We start from the raw sequence: 16,286 nt of genomic DNA, 5'->3' as shown, positions 1-16,286 counted from the left end.
TAGATCGTCTAATTAAACCTTTGGTTAGCTATGCATCCCATGTCTATAATGCATTATAAGCATACTTATAAGTGCATTGTAATCTGCTTATAATACTGTAGAATTATAGTTCTAAGAACTCATAAATACTCATAATGCTTAGCAGATTTCAAAATAAGAGGCACTATTATAGATTTTTTTTAATTTATATTACATTTTTAAGTCTACTTACAGGAACAGATAGACAAGGTTAGCTAGAAGTAGGTGACACCAGAGCTAGTAACTAACACTATATTGAGAAGAAATCAACAGGCAAAAAGAAAACGAGTGCTTGAATCAAATCATTTGCGTCAACTGAGTGAGGGGCCTTTGACCGACTATGTGAATCGTTTTTCAGGGGGCAAGCCTAATGGACATAAAGCTAACGCTTCTCTATTGAGTAACAGGGAGGGTGGCGTGTGTAAAAAGCCTTGAAATATGCTATTAGCTTGCTGCCTCCTTCACTATAAGCAAGTGAGCCCACACAGCGACAGCGTCCCCATTAAATGAACCATTTCAGGAGCGCTTGTGTTTTATGAAGTTCCCCTCTAAAGTGCGTCCCTGCCTCCCCTTTGTCTGCCAAGGTTGCAACAATCAATCTGGCATCTAAAGCAGCCCGCAGGCAGGCAGGCACTCAGAGAGAGAGAGAGAGAGAGAGGGAGGGAGCGAGAGACCACTGGCTGACATTGTCTGAACTGAAGGTATGCCTGTGGAAGAGCTCTATCTGTGAGGCATACACATAGGAGAAGGTCTGTGTTAATCAAGTTCAGTGCCTAGCCAGTCCACCCATCAGCCTCGGTGCTGTAGATATATGACCTTGCAACGAGGCTACGGATCTTAAGATGCATTCATCTTTGCTTCAAGCAATTACTCGTCTTCCTGAACATCCCCACAGCCCCCCAACCTGAATCAACAATCTCAACCATATGAGGCTCAGTTAAGGTAGGGCTGGGAGATGAAACAGTAGTATATATGGTAAGAATGACGAGGTCATATGATATCTGCATACTACAACACATCTAATTTGCCCAAGATGATCTCCGGTAGCCTCCATGTTTGTACTTTTGCTGGTGTCAAAATCTCAACTGGGCTGAACTTGAAACATGCGGTAGCTGCGTTATATTGCGACATAAATTTTCCCCGATAACAAAGCAATTGTGAAGTGAATGAAAACTGTCTGGGCACCAACCAGGAAGTCAGTAGGGGAATATTCCACTCATTGTTCCCCCATTCTCCAATTCTGATTTCATTCTACTTTGGCCCTGCAGGGCCATGTCCGATGTCTGCTTCTGATTAGGCCTTGTCCCAGATACCCAACCCCCCTCCCAGGCTAACACCTGGACAGGATCTCTGAACAGCACCAACCTTCTGGGCCTGATCAACACTAACAACAACAACGCTACACATGCCCCCCCTCATCCCTCGTCCCCTCACAACTGATGAGTTAGAATCAGACACAGCACCAACATATCAAAATACACTTACTGTAACTGGAGCTGTCTCCATTCCATTGTTCTTCCATGCATGAAATGTATCAAGCCACGGATTTCCTTCACAGGACAAAAAACGAACTTCTAAATCACAAACCTTGCACCAGTCTATGCATTATATTAATCCACATAACTAGTTAGCTTTTCTGATCCATATGTCACACTGTCCTACCTACCTTTGGCCTCTCTCCTTAAATAAAAGCCAGCAGCTCAGGCATATTGTCTGGATTCGATTTAGGAAACTCCCAAAGCAGAGCCCCCTTGTCTGTTCCACAGCGGTCAGCCATTCGCGGGGCCTGTCTCCGCGGGCTTCCAGGAAAGCAATTAACCCATATGAGCATGTGGCGTCCCTGCCATGTGTGACAATGACAGTGAACAGACACACAAGGGCTGAGGCCTCCCAGTTAACAGCCATTAATACGCATTACTCACAGAGGAACGGAAACTGGCCTTCAAGAGCAACCATTTTGGAATCATTCCTGCGATTTTGGAGTGTGCCATTGGGGAATCGCAGTGTGCTAAATGAAGACGAGGACTATGTATGATCCTGGACTTTGCCCAACAGTGTACTTTATCTCTGTGGTAGTATGCAAGATAGGCGACAGACATTATACCTGGGATTTCAGAGTGGGTTGTGTCGAATTAACGCCTGTTAAACAAAGACATGGCCAATGCTGGATAACTTTCCCTGACGTAGTGGGACACACCGACAAATGCAGTACATAGCAGCTGGATTCATGATTCAACAACCAAATGGGGGTGCTCCTCAGAATAGAAACCCTATGCATCATACCATGCAGTAACAAGAGCCCCTTTTGGTGACCCAATTAGAGCCAACTTTCAGCAGAAAATTGTTCAGGCAATGTTCCAGTGAGTTCTGTCGTGTCTAGCAGATGGTCCCTCTAGTTGCGTTGGTGTTGTTGTTATCTCTCCTCTAAGTTTCCCTCAAGGCATGAAGTGATTTAGTTTGTGTCCTCAGGGATCATTTAGTACAGAACAATCCTTAGGCAGTGACACTAAAGACTTCGTCCATATGACTTACACTCCAAGACCGCTCTTTTTTTATGCTTGCTTCTAATGCTTCCCATCTTCAATATAGTCTCTATTGATCGCAGCTATACACATCCAATTAGGCAAGTGAAGTCTCTCTGGATAAATGCATCAGCCAAAAGGCTGGAATTTAAAGCCCAATCTAAATTTGTAGTATTTATGTGTACTACATTTACAGTTGTAATATGTAACCTGAGGGTAAGGTCCATTTATGTATGTGGGATGGCGACAGGGCATTCTGAGGTTAAGCCAGACAGACTGGGGTCTTCTGAATACAGCCTTGTGTGGATAAACATCCGTTCCAAAGATCCCCCCACGGAAAAAACAATGCAGCTTTTGTTTGCGCTGCAGTGCTGCTTGGCACGAGTACAGGGGTCAACTGATGCAGGACTGCTGTGGGGTTATTTTGGCAAACGAAGACACGGCACACTCACTTCAGAGATAGCGTGGCAAATTGAGAGGACGATTGAATCGCAGATGAAAGCTGGTCAGCCAAAATGCCATTTAGTGAGTGAGTGCGATTGTACGTGCACACCTCAAGAAGCCTGACACAGCCTTCGTCAGGCCAACTCCAGGCTGCTGTCATACAATCTGGCGAAGGGACTCACAGAACAAATTTACAGCCCCAAGTTGTCTGGGCAGCTTTATTACAAACAAGACAGCCATGAAGCCATCGAGAGCCGTACAACGCATAAGCAGTTAGTATTCAGCCAGCCGGGATGGGGTCTGGTGGGGGGGGTGTACATCTTATCGGCCACTGTGGAAGTGGAACTGCGGGGGTGACGTTATGAAACAAGCGAGTAGGTGTCATAGTATTATACATAGCTGCCGGTGGAGGCTGACTCTTTAATCAGCCACCATAATTGCTGGGATGGACTAATTGCCACCCTTCATCTGTGGCTAGGCAAGCGGACGGGGGCCTGCTGCTGGTCGGGGACTGCAACTGGGGGTTGAGAAAAAGAGAGAGAGAGAAGATATCTAAGGGGTCACAAACACGTGAGTAGAGTTTTGGCCAAGGGAGGGATGGGTGAGGAGGGGGGTTTAAAAAGAGGGATTGAGGACGAAAACGGAGGCGAACGGAGAGGACGAGGCAGTACACGGGCCCCCAGTGACAGCTTGAGTGCTGCTGAGGAGCCTAAACTGGACTCTCCTCTGAATACTAAGACAATTCTTTTCTGGAGTCTGGCAACACACACACACACAGACACACACACACACACGGCACCCCCTTGAAATGCATGGGCCTTTCAAACTCATGTGAGATAGTAGGTTCTAATTGGATGTAGTGGGCAATACATGATGGGAGGGTTTAGGGGAGAGGGTTGGCGTTTGGTGGAAGAGCTAAAGAGAGAAAAGGAGGAGGCGAGGGGGGTTGGGGGGCTGCCTGCTTAAACTTAAGAGGCCATTGTTTTAAGAAGTAAATCGGCACCTCCCCCAGCCTTTCTCCCGTCAGCGTCCCCTTCAGGCACTCCACGCTCCGCAGAGTCAAAAGGCGGCGTTTAGCCCCAGCGAGCAGTGAGGGGCTGGGCTTGTTTTGACACTTCGTGGTCCTTGCCTTCCATGAAAAGAGCCCCCACCCTGTTTCTTCTATGGGACACTCAAGTTCATTAGAGGGAGTGCAGCGCTTTCAGCCACCACCACCATCATCCAGTCCAAGCCCTCAATGAGGCCTCCACTTTAAGCCCTTTGCTGTTTGTTTAACAAAAGGGAACTCTTACCGCACCCAATACCACCATTCCTCTCCTCCTAAAACTACCTGATTTGTGTGTTTTGCAGGGTAAGAGCATATATAAGTCAAAGCTGCAAAGCACAAGTGTATAGAAACGAAAGACCTGCAAGCAAACGAAAAGGCGGTTGAATGAGAGAGAGAGTGGGGTGGGGTGTAACTACAGAGCCAATGAGCGAACGAGGTGTTAATTACACAGGTACTTCACACACACACACACACACACACACACACACACTACTATTGCGAAAACAACAAGTGCAACTCGCTGCGAGGCAACGCGCATTAGCTCTCAACAGCCATTGTGTTGTGTCCAGCATAGAGTTTCAGCTCTCACACTCGAGGGTGACATCACCGCTCGCCGACATTGGACGAGACAAAAGTGAGAGGTGTCACTCTAGAAGGGGCAAAGCTCTCTGAGATCATGCAAGGCCTGCGGGGAACACACTGCCCATGTGAGTGTGTGATGTGCTGTGCGTGTTGTGTTGTGTGTGACTGTCCTTGAGCTAAGTTAGACTATAAAGAACCCTGTTAGAAGAAAAAAAATAGTGTGTGAACCTCCATCGGTTCACACACTACCATCTTCTGTGGCCTTTTATCGTCAGCGCCATACATGCAGCTGTAGGGACTGTGGCCATTGGGGGGACTGTCACGTGTGTGTGTGTGTGTGTGTGTGTGTGTGTGTGAGAATGTGGGTGTGCACTCTCAAGTGTGTGGTCTCACATGTCTATGTCTCTGCGTTTGTACTTAAGTTGTACTGCGGTTTGTGAGAACTGAATGTAGCACGATGAGGAAAGATGAGGAAAATTACATGCGTACGGTCAGGCCATTTCGCTGGTCCAGCCCTTTCAAGATGCCGTTTTAGGGTTAGGACGTTGGTCTAGGGTTAGACTTTTGGGTTTTAAAGTTAAGGTTTAGGTATGTTTTGGTGATGGTTAAGGTTAGATCGTAAATGTGCCACATGTATAGCAGTACAAGAGTGTGTTAGTGTGTGCGTATTTGTGCTCACACATCTGTATGTCTGTGTGGGTGTCCAAATTGGCCCTAGTACATCCATCTAAAATCCTCTGTATCCATTTGTTAAATTAACATTTTACAGTGGGTCATAACGGGGTTGTAACAGTCGAGAACAACTAGAAGGCAATGAGATGTCTGCCAACTGCCTCAGTGCAGCAGGAGAGACCACCGGGAGAGAAGAGTCCAGAGAGGACTATGGACAGGTTATGTAGAGAGAGGGCTGGGGACAGGTGACGTAGAAAGAGGGCTGAGGAAAGGTGACGTAGATGAGAGAGAGAGAGGGGTATATTGTAGCAACAATAATAAAAACGTATAATAGTAAGAAAAACCCATACATATAATAAACAAATACAACAAAGGTACTTCTACCAACATTATTAAGAAAAAGAGAAAGAACAATCTGTCCGTTGGTCCCAACCAGTACTTCTTCCAGCAGCAGTATTAAGAATGTGCTGGAGATGTGGCGTGACGTAGATGAGAGAGGAAGAAGGGGTGAGAACATGTGACGTAGGTGACAGAGGGAGATGGGGTGGGTGGGTGGGTGATCCGTTACTTTGCTATTCTAGAAGAATGATGGCATGCATGTTAAGTGTGTGCGTCAGGGTTGAGTATATGAGGTATCACACACCTAGCTGCTCTGAGAGCAGAGCTAGGTGTGTGTGTGTGTGTGTGTGTGTGTGTGTGTGTGTGTGTGTGTGTGTGTGTGTGTGTGTGTGTGTGTGTGTGTGTGTGTGTGTGTGTGTGTGTGTGTGTGTGTGTGTGTGTGTGTGTGTGTGCGTGTGCTGAACAAGGGAGTGGAAGGTTCTAGGTGCCTGACAGAGAGGAAGCGGAGACATTGACCATAGACATAAACAATAACAAATCAGTCAATTATGACTGTCAGTCTGAAAACAGGGCGGTCCTTCGACCTCCGCAGGAGACGTTTTTTCGCGCCCAGGCCGGCCCGGGAGCAACGGACAGACTCGTTGGATGCACCTCGCCAATCATCAAAAATTCCACGAAACGCCCACATTTTGAAGAAACGCCCTTTTTTTCACCAGCTAAATGTAGGACTGGTTACCGAAAAGCAAGAGTCGAAAATCTCCGCTTGCGGCCGCTAGAGGCCATGCTGCTCCTTACAACGAACCGGACCAAACTGGTCACCAACGTCAGTGGGGTTCATCCTGCAATCTGCCAATTAGATTATGAGATATCTTGTGTGGCAATGTTTATATTTTGGCGCCACCTGTGGGTGGCGCTAGAGGAAAGGTCATGACCAACATTGCCAGTGCTACCAGGGCTAAAAACCAAAAACCAATAAGTCCTAGTTCGAAATGACTGGCACATATTATGTACCTGTGTGTGTGCATGCTCAACCACTGTAGTCATGGCTGGCAGAGAGATAAAGCAATGGCATTAAGTGTGTACAGAATCACACAGCCCTCACAACAGCTAATGGGGGGAAAAAATTATCTTTCTCCGTCTTTCCTCACGCGGCTGTTTAGGAAGCAAGGAGAAGTGTGCGGGGGCGACGCAACAGAGAGCGCACAGGCACACACATGGCCTCACCCCAATGACCTTGACGTAGTCGGTGCAGGGCTGCGTCCAGTTCGTGAAGAGCCGTGTCTGTTGCAGTCTGCCTCGGGAGTTATTTATACCCTGACCTCTCACCCAATCTGCTGACTGTCTACTCCTACTGTATGGATAGTAGGCGGGAGCGAGGGTCGGGACTGTCGGGAGAGAGACAACGGAGGGCAAAAAGACTGTGCTCCCTGCCAATAGCGGCCCTCTGGCCGTGGCCCCCGCTTGTGAAGAACCGACATGCCACCGCCTCCTTGTTCTGCGGCACGGTGCAAAACACGATGTTGGAGTACAGGTTACTGCACACAGATAGTTTTGATGTTTTCAAAGAAAAACGTTGGCTCGTACTCTATGCTTTCATCCGTCTGTCATGTCTTGGTTACCAGGACTCGGTTACTGTGACAATATGCGTAAGTGGCTCAATTCTGAAAGGCAGTGGAGATGGAGAGATGATAGAGATAGAGAGAGACACAGGCGTTTCTATTGTAACAGTCCGACAATCATGTCCCAGTGATGTCTTTATGCCTCGCTCACAAACAAAGTGGGAGCAGCGAGGGCTTAGACTTGTCAATCTCCACCACACTAGAGCCCAACCAATGGCACATGGCAGATTCTTGGGGTCCTAGCCCACTGATTACCTGTTTTGACCGATATTTTGTCAAAAAGGGCTTTAAATATATATGTATATGACATAATTGCCCATACCAATTTTGTCAAAAAATACAAATAATTGCTGATGTATCCGCCAGATCATACATCGGTCTGGCTTTACTCCACACCATTGAGCCATGCACAACATAGGCCGACAACCCAAAGAGAAGGCACTAACGCCTCCAAAAACCAAGGAAATAAAGAACTGTTACCGACCGTGTATTTGTGTGTTTGAGATAGTGCATGTCCTTCAGAATGTCATTGTCCACTATGCCTCCTGTGGGCTGTGTTCCGTCAGCAAGTCTCCACATCCCTCCTCTATGCAGGCTTATCTTGTCTGTCCTCTACAGCACCCCCCCATTGAGACCTTCGCACTCACACACAAACACACAGTTTGAGTTTATTACAGCCTACGGATCCCCCAATAATCTATACAACCCAGGGGAAGTTGGATTAGTGCATTAGCGCTAAGTAGACAGAAAAAAATAAATGTCCTCTTCAATGCCAGCCCTTTCTCTGTACCGATAGCATGGACCCCACCAGGGGCCGAGCGTCGTTTGTTTGCTTGTGTCCTCTAAAAAACATGGACATCGGTGACATATATTAGCGCAAAGCGAGAACCTAATTGAAACAGGTCCCCGGGGACATGCCATGGTATCGTGTTCCGAAACCAGACACTCCCACTCCCAAGCACGGCACAGCACGTCTGGGGCTCTTCTCTGGTGGGGTGCACAGAGAGCCAGGTGATTTATGGGAAGGTTGTAGGAATATGAGGAGGACCACGAGTGGGGTGGGGGGTTGGATTTGGCGTTGGTGTATGTGGGGTGCTAGCAGGGGTGCTGTGCGCCTCTGTGTTTGAGTGTGCAAGTTATTGAAATGTGCAGGGCGGACGGACATAAGTCCATAGTACCACACTCAGCCATCTGCTCTGTGTGTGCGTGTCTTTTTGTGTATCTCCGCCCTCATCCACCTTCCCGAATCAGGAAGAAAAAGGCAAACCCTTGAGGGTGCTTATGGTGGTGTTGGGGGGGGGGGGCTGGGAAACCGAGTAATATCACAGGTTACCTCTCCGCTACCTTGGAGGTGCAATTCCATCCGTTGAATAGAGACACATGGAGACGCAGTGGGGGTATCAGGTGGCCGCACCCCCCCTTAGGTGAAAGCAAGAGTCCTAGCACTAGCACATGCACTGACCTAACCAGCTAGACCAGGGGAGGGCACGCACACATAAACATAGAAAAAACACCTGATACACAGCATTCATAACACACACGGTATATAGAGTACATGTATATACAGTACATGATACATGGCATACATAGGCATGCAGCCTCATGCGCACGCACACACACAGAATCCGCTAGAAACAAAACATATGGGCTCCCCGCATCTTTATATTTGTGTATCAGTTTTTCTGCGCATCCAAGTTAAACAGCATATAACAAGCGAGCACATGCACCTTCATACAACCCACCACCCACTTATCCACATTTAGGCAGCAAACATCACATGCACTTATGCAACAGCAGCAGTGCTGGTCTCAGATCCATTATTAAAGTGTTCTCTCTCTCCCTTTGGGCCCCTCCACTAAGCAGAAAGTGAGCATGCGTTTGACCAAAATACAAAATACAAAATACAAAATCAGCCAACCAACCACACTGTCGAAAGCAAGTTAACATGAGCCCCCGTCACTCATTCCTAGGTCCTCTATGTTTTGCTACCTTATCTTACCTGTGGATCATTGTGTATCATAGCTTAAATGCTAGTTATGGATATAATCCACCCAGGTAAACTAACACAATAATAAATGTCTTCTCTTCTATAGGCAAGTTCTACTAAAATAACAATATTGCAACACTACTAATAGCATCAAAATTACACACACCTTCATGGAATGTGCTAGCTGCAATAACGATACATTTTCATTTTAAGAACCAGTTGGCTAATTATAATCGTGCCTGCGGGCTCGGCGAACATCACTCTGACGTGTCCGTGTGTTTTGCCCAGGCGGAGATGGATGGCGGCAGGGGACTAATCAATCCGCTCAGGGGAACCCAGGGCAACGGAGAAAGAGCAAAAGCAACCTGAGACCCAAACGAGTGAACACAAAAGACCCTCTCAAGCCCAGGATGGCCCTCCTATAGCGCTCCCCTTATCACAGCCCAGTTTCTGCTTAACCTCAGTGTTCTCCGATCCCTTATTCCCCCCTCTGCATCTTTCATGTTTTGCTTCCTATCTTCCCCCTTTAATTATGACCTCCTCTGGTCACTCCTTCTAGAAATATTCCCAATTTCCCATGCTTGTGTGCGTTATTTAAACTCTGTCCATGTCAATACTACATCACTCATTTTATAAAGGCAACATCCAAATGCAGCACGTGAATATCCTCCAGGTTTCTCAGATGGACGATGACACATGTCTGGTTCAGTGTCTTGCGTCTCAGAACTAGAGCAACAACAAGAATGCCTTCCTCGTCCCACCCACCCACTCCCAAGAAATGTAGGCCTCATCAATAGTTGATTTGTAAATGAGTGGGGATCCAAAGGGATGAATGCAGGGTGCCTTGATTTTATTAGCGGCACAATAAAGGCCGGCCCCATTCCCAGAGCACATCATTAAAGAGTATAATACACTCTCCAACGTGCCATTATAGACCAACTCAGCCCCATTACTGTGAGACTTAGCTGAGAAGGCATCTTGACCAGACACACATGGAGACACAAAGACATATACTACACACGCATACAGAAACACTCTCTCTCTCTCTCTCTCTCTCTCTCTCTCTCTCTCTCTCTCTCTCTCACACACACACACACACAAATAAATTACAGCCATACCAAGGCTCTCAGCCAGCTATTGTCGGATGGGACTGGCCTTTGTTACGCCATGCAAGATTTACATCCTTATGACTAGCTTTGAAAATCAAAACCATGTACCACTCCATTCCTCTTTATTCTCCCAGATTCTACATCATGTAACACATAACACTATACAGAAAAAAAAGGTGCCTCTTATGCGCAAGAATGGAAATGCCAACCGCAACAGAAATCAAAAACACGCGCACTAAGTCAATAACTGGGCCAAGAAAGATTACGGGGCCCCAGGAGACCGAATTGCTTTATGATAGGACACGTCTAGCATCAAAGCTTGCATGACCCCCCAGCCTAGAGATAAAGGGGGTGGGGGGGGGGGGGGGCAGGGGCCAACGTTGATAACTAGCCTACATCCTTGAAGGACAACAAGACCAGACTAAAAATAGGTTCCTGGATGATCCGAGAGCCTTTTTGTTTTTGATGAGATATTGAATCCTATCTGGCTGACATTTTGGCGCCAGGGCTAAGGCTGCAGGTGACATTTAGGAAGTCTGTCACAATTACTGCCATGTAGCCCCTATCGGAAGGAGAGCAGCACAAGGCACAGCCAGCCAATTACACAAGTATCTCACTAGTCTGTCATATATGGGTGTTTCGTGGAGGTTGGGAGAGACAGAGCGATAGACAGAGAGAGACAGAGCGAAAGACAGAGAGACAGAGAGAGAGAGTGTGAGAGAGAGAGAGAGAGAGAGATACATAGATATATGGGTGTATTGAGGATCTGGGAGCTAAACACAAAGTGCAGCAGATACTTTATTAACAAGACATTGTGGTAAACACATGCTCTCTCTCGCTCATACACACAGTACTTGGTGGCTTTGGCAGTGATGTTCATGAAGCATTCATGACAGTGAAGCGTTTTGAATTTAGAGAGAGAGAGAGAAAGAGAGAGAGAGATGCTTCACTGGTGTTTCTTTAGAGGGGCCCTCTTCACTAAGGTCCTTGCATTCCAGCGGTTGTTCCAACATGTTGTAAATACAAGGTGTTAGAGAAAACATAGCAAGAAAGAAAACTGTGTGTGTGTGTGTGTGTGTGTGTGTGTGTGTGTGTGTGTGTGTGTGTGTGTGTGTGTGTGTGTGTGTGTGTGTGTGTGTGTGTGTGGGGGGGGGGGGGGTCACTTTCTCTAAAACTAGGTCCTGGCGTGGGAATGGAAAATGAGGCTACTGAGTGACTGCCAAACATGACATATAAGTTATCACATGGCATCCTCCGACACAAGGGTCTGACTGCAAACACACACACACACACACACACACACACACACACACAATCTGACCATTGAAGCTAAAAGCCACGCCAACTATGTGTCTAAAATATATTATTCACTCCTGAAATTGTCCGAAACAAACATCGCAATTTCTAACATCCTCATTAGATTGAAATCTACAAAATCCGTATCGTATTTATTTACTCAGTTTCAAAGCCCATTCAGAGCTTATGAGTGATTTGACAGTGTACGTGTTGTCAGACTCTAGCAAGACAAAGTACATTCTCTCCCACAACAACTGTCACGTATTCTCCAACTTTAAATAGCAACATTTTGGGCTGACACATTTTGCTTGAGAAACTCGGTGCGCGAAATCGTAGGACACTTCAAAACAACCGAGAAGAGATCCGCACTGTTCCAAACATGATGCAGATGACGCACCTTGGTTTCCAACCAACGCATGAATCTCCATATAGACCCATATAGAGAGTGTACCTTCCAAACCCCAAGGAACAGCGTGGGGGTAAAGATCTTACCTTCAGTGTTGCCAGATTGTATGAGAGAAATAAGCAACCAGAGGTCTATGAAAACAAGCCCAAAAGAAGCACTTCAAACCTATGCTGTATACACACACTCAGCTTAGCTATTTGAAAATAGCCGATAGACCTGCTATTTTCAAAACATATTGGAAAAAAAAAAAAAAATGGACAATTTTTTGAAACATTTCTAACAACAAATCTGGTACGGCGACTCCCTGGCACAAAACATTTTTAGATGGGGGTTATAGGGACAAATATGTATTAATTTGGGGGTCCATGACATGAATATATTTGAGAACCACTGGTTAAAATAAAAAATAAAAAAAATTGTAAAGCAAGCATAAATAAGCTACTACACTTTAGAAGCAAGCCCAAATAAGCAACTACACTTTAGAAACAAGCCCAAAAAAACGCAAGTTCGCAACCCACCAATATTTACAAGCAACTTGACAGAACAATAAGCCCAATAAAGTCGCTTATCATAAGCGGACATGGCAACGCTGATCTTACCTTCTCCGCACAGCAACAAAGTTAAGAGGAGCGCGGCTCCACAGAGCTGCACGGCGGCGGACTGCTGCTGCATCTCGGACCCCCCTCTTTCTTTCTCTCTCTCTGTCGCTTCTCTCCACGGTCCGTCTTCTCTTCTTTAACACACTCACTCTCTCACACACACACACTCTCTCTCTCTCACACACACACACAGTCTCTCTCACAAATATTCACTCTGTTCTTCGGGGTTATCAGAGACCGACGAGTCTCGTAATTAAACTCATTCCGTGACTGGGAATTGCGGACTTTCCTGAACCGCAGCGGAACGAATGTTAAAAAGTTACCACTGGAGTCTCCAACATGTTGTGCTCCAGTTCCGACGCCGAGGAGCTGATCAAAAGGAGCGGTGGGCTGTACCAAATAATACGTCAAAGCGGGAGGACTCCGTGTAGAACCCAAACATATAAAGAGAACACAACGCGTAAAAAGCCGCCACAGCGCAACCGTCTGCCTTTGTACACCCGACGCAAGATATGCGTTCGTGTGATGTGGCAGCTTTTGAACAGTTTGCGCGTCGTATTTCGCCTCTTTGTTTACGGGACACCCCCATCCCGCAAAGTTGGTCCTTCATCCCCCTCCACCCCGCCCCCGCTCCCCATCGCTCTCTCTCTCTCTCTCTCTCTCTCTCTCTCTCTCTCTCTCTCTCTCTCTCGTTGTGTCATTTATAAAGTTACAATATGTTTTAAAACTCCAGGGGCCAGTAAATCAAAGGATGCATTCAGCGAGCAGCTGGAATTAAGTGGCCTGTACGTGCGTCTTGTCTTGTTTTTATTTTCTCTTTTTCCAAAGTTAAAGCCCGCATGCTCTCTCTCTCTCTCTCTCTCTCTCTCTCTCTCTCTCTCTCTCTCTCTCTGTCTCTGTCTCTGTCTCTGTCTCTGTCTCTGTCTCTCTCTCTCTCTCTCTCTCTCTCTCTCTCTCTCTCTCTCTCTCTCTCTCTCTCTCTCTCTCTCTCTCTCTCTCTCTCTGTCTCTGTCTCTCTCTCCCACAAAGAAAGCAATCGTACCTTAAATATGTGACTTGTCTCAGCAAGGCATCTTCTACCTATTTATTAGGCTATTACTAGTTACTTACCTATTAACAGTAGTTTCTGGATGTCCAGTTTGATATAATCTGAGTTGTAGGCTACAGCTGTGTATCATACTATTAGTCGACCATTGAGAATAGATAATATTTATTATTATTATTTTATTATTATTATTATTATTATTATTATTATTATTATTATTATTATAGGCAATTGTAAACAAATCTGTGCAATATAGGCCCATGTTCATTTCATATTCTACTGAGCCCGTGACAGTGTCCTTCTGCAAGGGATAGTCATGTCTTCTTCACTCATGTAAACTACGGTCCCGGGGCAAGTTCTGGTTATTTTTATACGCGCTGCAGCCTGTTATTAAAACTCCATATAAAATGACTGAAACCCCGACTTGCCAGACATCCTGGCAGTTTCCTCCCCCACATTCCCTGGAAACAAGGCTTGACAATCCATTTCTAATTAGCAGCTTTAGCTGGGATATCATATCAGTGGGCTATACTCTCCTCTATAAGCAGGTGATGTTCATTCTCAACACGGATCCATTCTCTAGCCCAGTGGTTCTCAAACTGTGGGTCGGGACCCCCAGGGGGGTCCCCACATGATTTTGGAGGGTTCCTCAGATGACAGTAAAGTAACAATTTAAGGACTTTTAATAAGACCTTTTTAATACCTAAAAATATATATTTAAAAAAAAAGTGAAACAAATATAATATACTATAATATAAAAACTGATCAAGCATTGGCCAAATTGTCAAATGATATAAGAAAGACAAAAATTGTGAAAATAGCCCATCTACAAGCTCACAACGCCTGGCGTTGTGAGCTTGTAGATCTGCTATTTTCACAATATTAATTTGTGGAACTGAGTCAAACAAAATGTAATGCCTCAACTCCTACATTCTTAAGTGCTTGTCAGGGTGGGGCCCGTGGGGGGTCCCCAGTTCAAATATGATTATTTTGGGGGGTCACAGCTAGGGTGACCAGATGTCCCCCTTTGTGTGGGACAGTCCCACATGTCCCACAAATTGAGACACTGTCCCACATTGTGGCAGGTGTGAACAATGTGCAGGTGTTGAGAGGTGCGCTGATTGTTGCTGAAGCTCTTAACATGAGCACACAGCAAACTAGACTGGACCACACTGGACACAGCACTGCTCAAGCAGCACAAGAATACATTATAGGGTAGGTAGGCTATGCTTTTATTGAACAATGCGGTCATGGACACATTTATTTTGTTGAGAGACAATGTTCAAAGGAACCACTGCAGCATCGTCGATCTAAACAAAAGCAAAACAGGAGTAGTCTACTACCAGGAGTCATGGACATACAAAATAAATGGTCAGTAATTTTACCAGAAACTCAAGGTTAGAACAGAATGGCCCCCTCTGGGCCCCAACAGACTCAGTCCTGTGGGCATGAGATCTATTTAGCCACAGTCCAGAGGGAAGCACGCATATCCCAACAAAAACCTTTCAGGTGCTGAACAACAATACGTACATGGGAGGAAAGGAAGGGAAGTTTGTACATCAAACAATAATAAAAACATGATTTATGATTAAAATACTGATGATTGCACTTGACAATGTTTATATGGTTAAAAAAATGGTTGAAATTTCAGTTCCTTAGTTTATTTATTTTTCTCAGTTCTCTGTCTGCTGGAAATGTCTAGTCAAATGATTTGTATTTTGTCCACAAGTGTCTTTCCAAGTTCTCTTTCTTCACCATCACTGTGCAGTTCTCGTTGATGAGACAAATTCTTAGAATTCTGATGACAAAGCAGTTCCATGTATGGTACACAAATACATATGGCTGAGATTTCAGTTCCTTATGAATCTATCTCAGTTCTCTGTCTGCTGGAAAGGTCTAGTCAAATGATTTGTGGTTTGTCAGAAAGTGCCTTTCCAAGTTCCCTTTCTTCATCATCACTGCATAGTTGTTGCAATTCATGTCTTTTTACTCATGACATCTGTTCCCAAACTCGCACTGATGTCTTGTCTCATTAGATGTGGTTGAAAGATAGTATAGTAGCTTAATGAATAGTTAACACACATGTACCATTGATATGCTGCCCGGGTCAATCCTGTGTTAATTCACACTGCCCCACTCATTTGTTGGGGTTCACATTCAAACCAGCACACCTGAACATGGTAGGACGGAGGACGATATGAATGCATGTTTTTGTCAGGGGTTTCAAATTTCTCCACAATGGACAAGCTAACTCGTTTTCTGTTTGTTTCAAGAGTTGTGGTTTCCGTTAAGGTGAACAAGTATTCGATGTTGATGAGAAAGTCTTAGACCATGCATAGGTAGTACAGTATGATGTAATGTATGCCAGTGGAACAATGAAAAGAATAAGGCAGCTATTAACATTACTTCTAGGTGTCTGTCTTGTCTTGCATCCTCACCTGATGCAATCATGTACGGGTACCAATACGACAAATCTACAGCAACATATTAATGAGCATGACTTCATCTAATCCGGACACTTTACAAGTCACCAAAATCATTCAAACAAATTCTTTAAAAAAAACTATTTTTCTTTCTCTTTTTTTCCTTTCTTCTCTCCT

The 16,286-nt window shown here is 45.5% G+C and overlaps 1 protein-coding gene across 1 annotated transcript in view; it reads right to left on the bottom strand.

The window, feature by feature from the left end:
* LOC308090956 (low-density lipoprotein receptor-related protein 4-like) overlaps positions 1–13,107 on the bottom strand; it is a 109,399-nt gene extending 96,292 nt beyond the window's left edge. The window contains 1 exon segment of the mRNA XM_080436228.1: positions 12,642–13,107. Within this exon segment, the coding sequence (XP_080292354.1) occupies positions 12,642–12,714 (73 nt within the window). The 5' untranslated portion in view covers positions 12,715–13,107.
* Positions 13,108–16,286: the final 3,179 nt, after the last annotated feature.

The sequence above is a fragment of the Gymnoscopelus braueri genome (assembly GCF_963280865.1).
Source record: "Gymnoscopelus braueri genome assembly, chromosome: 1".
NCBI classification, from domain to species: domain Eukaryota; kingdom Metazoa; phylum Chordata; class Actinopteri; order Myctophiformes; family Myctophidae; genus Gymnoscopelus; species Gymnoscopelus braueri.
This window is presented reverse-complemented; position numbering and strand designations above follow the sequence as displayed.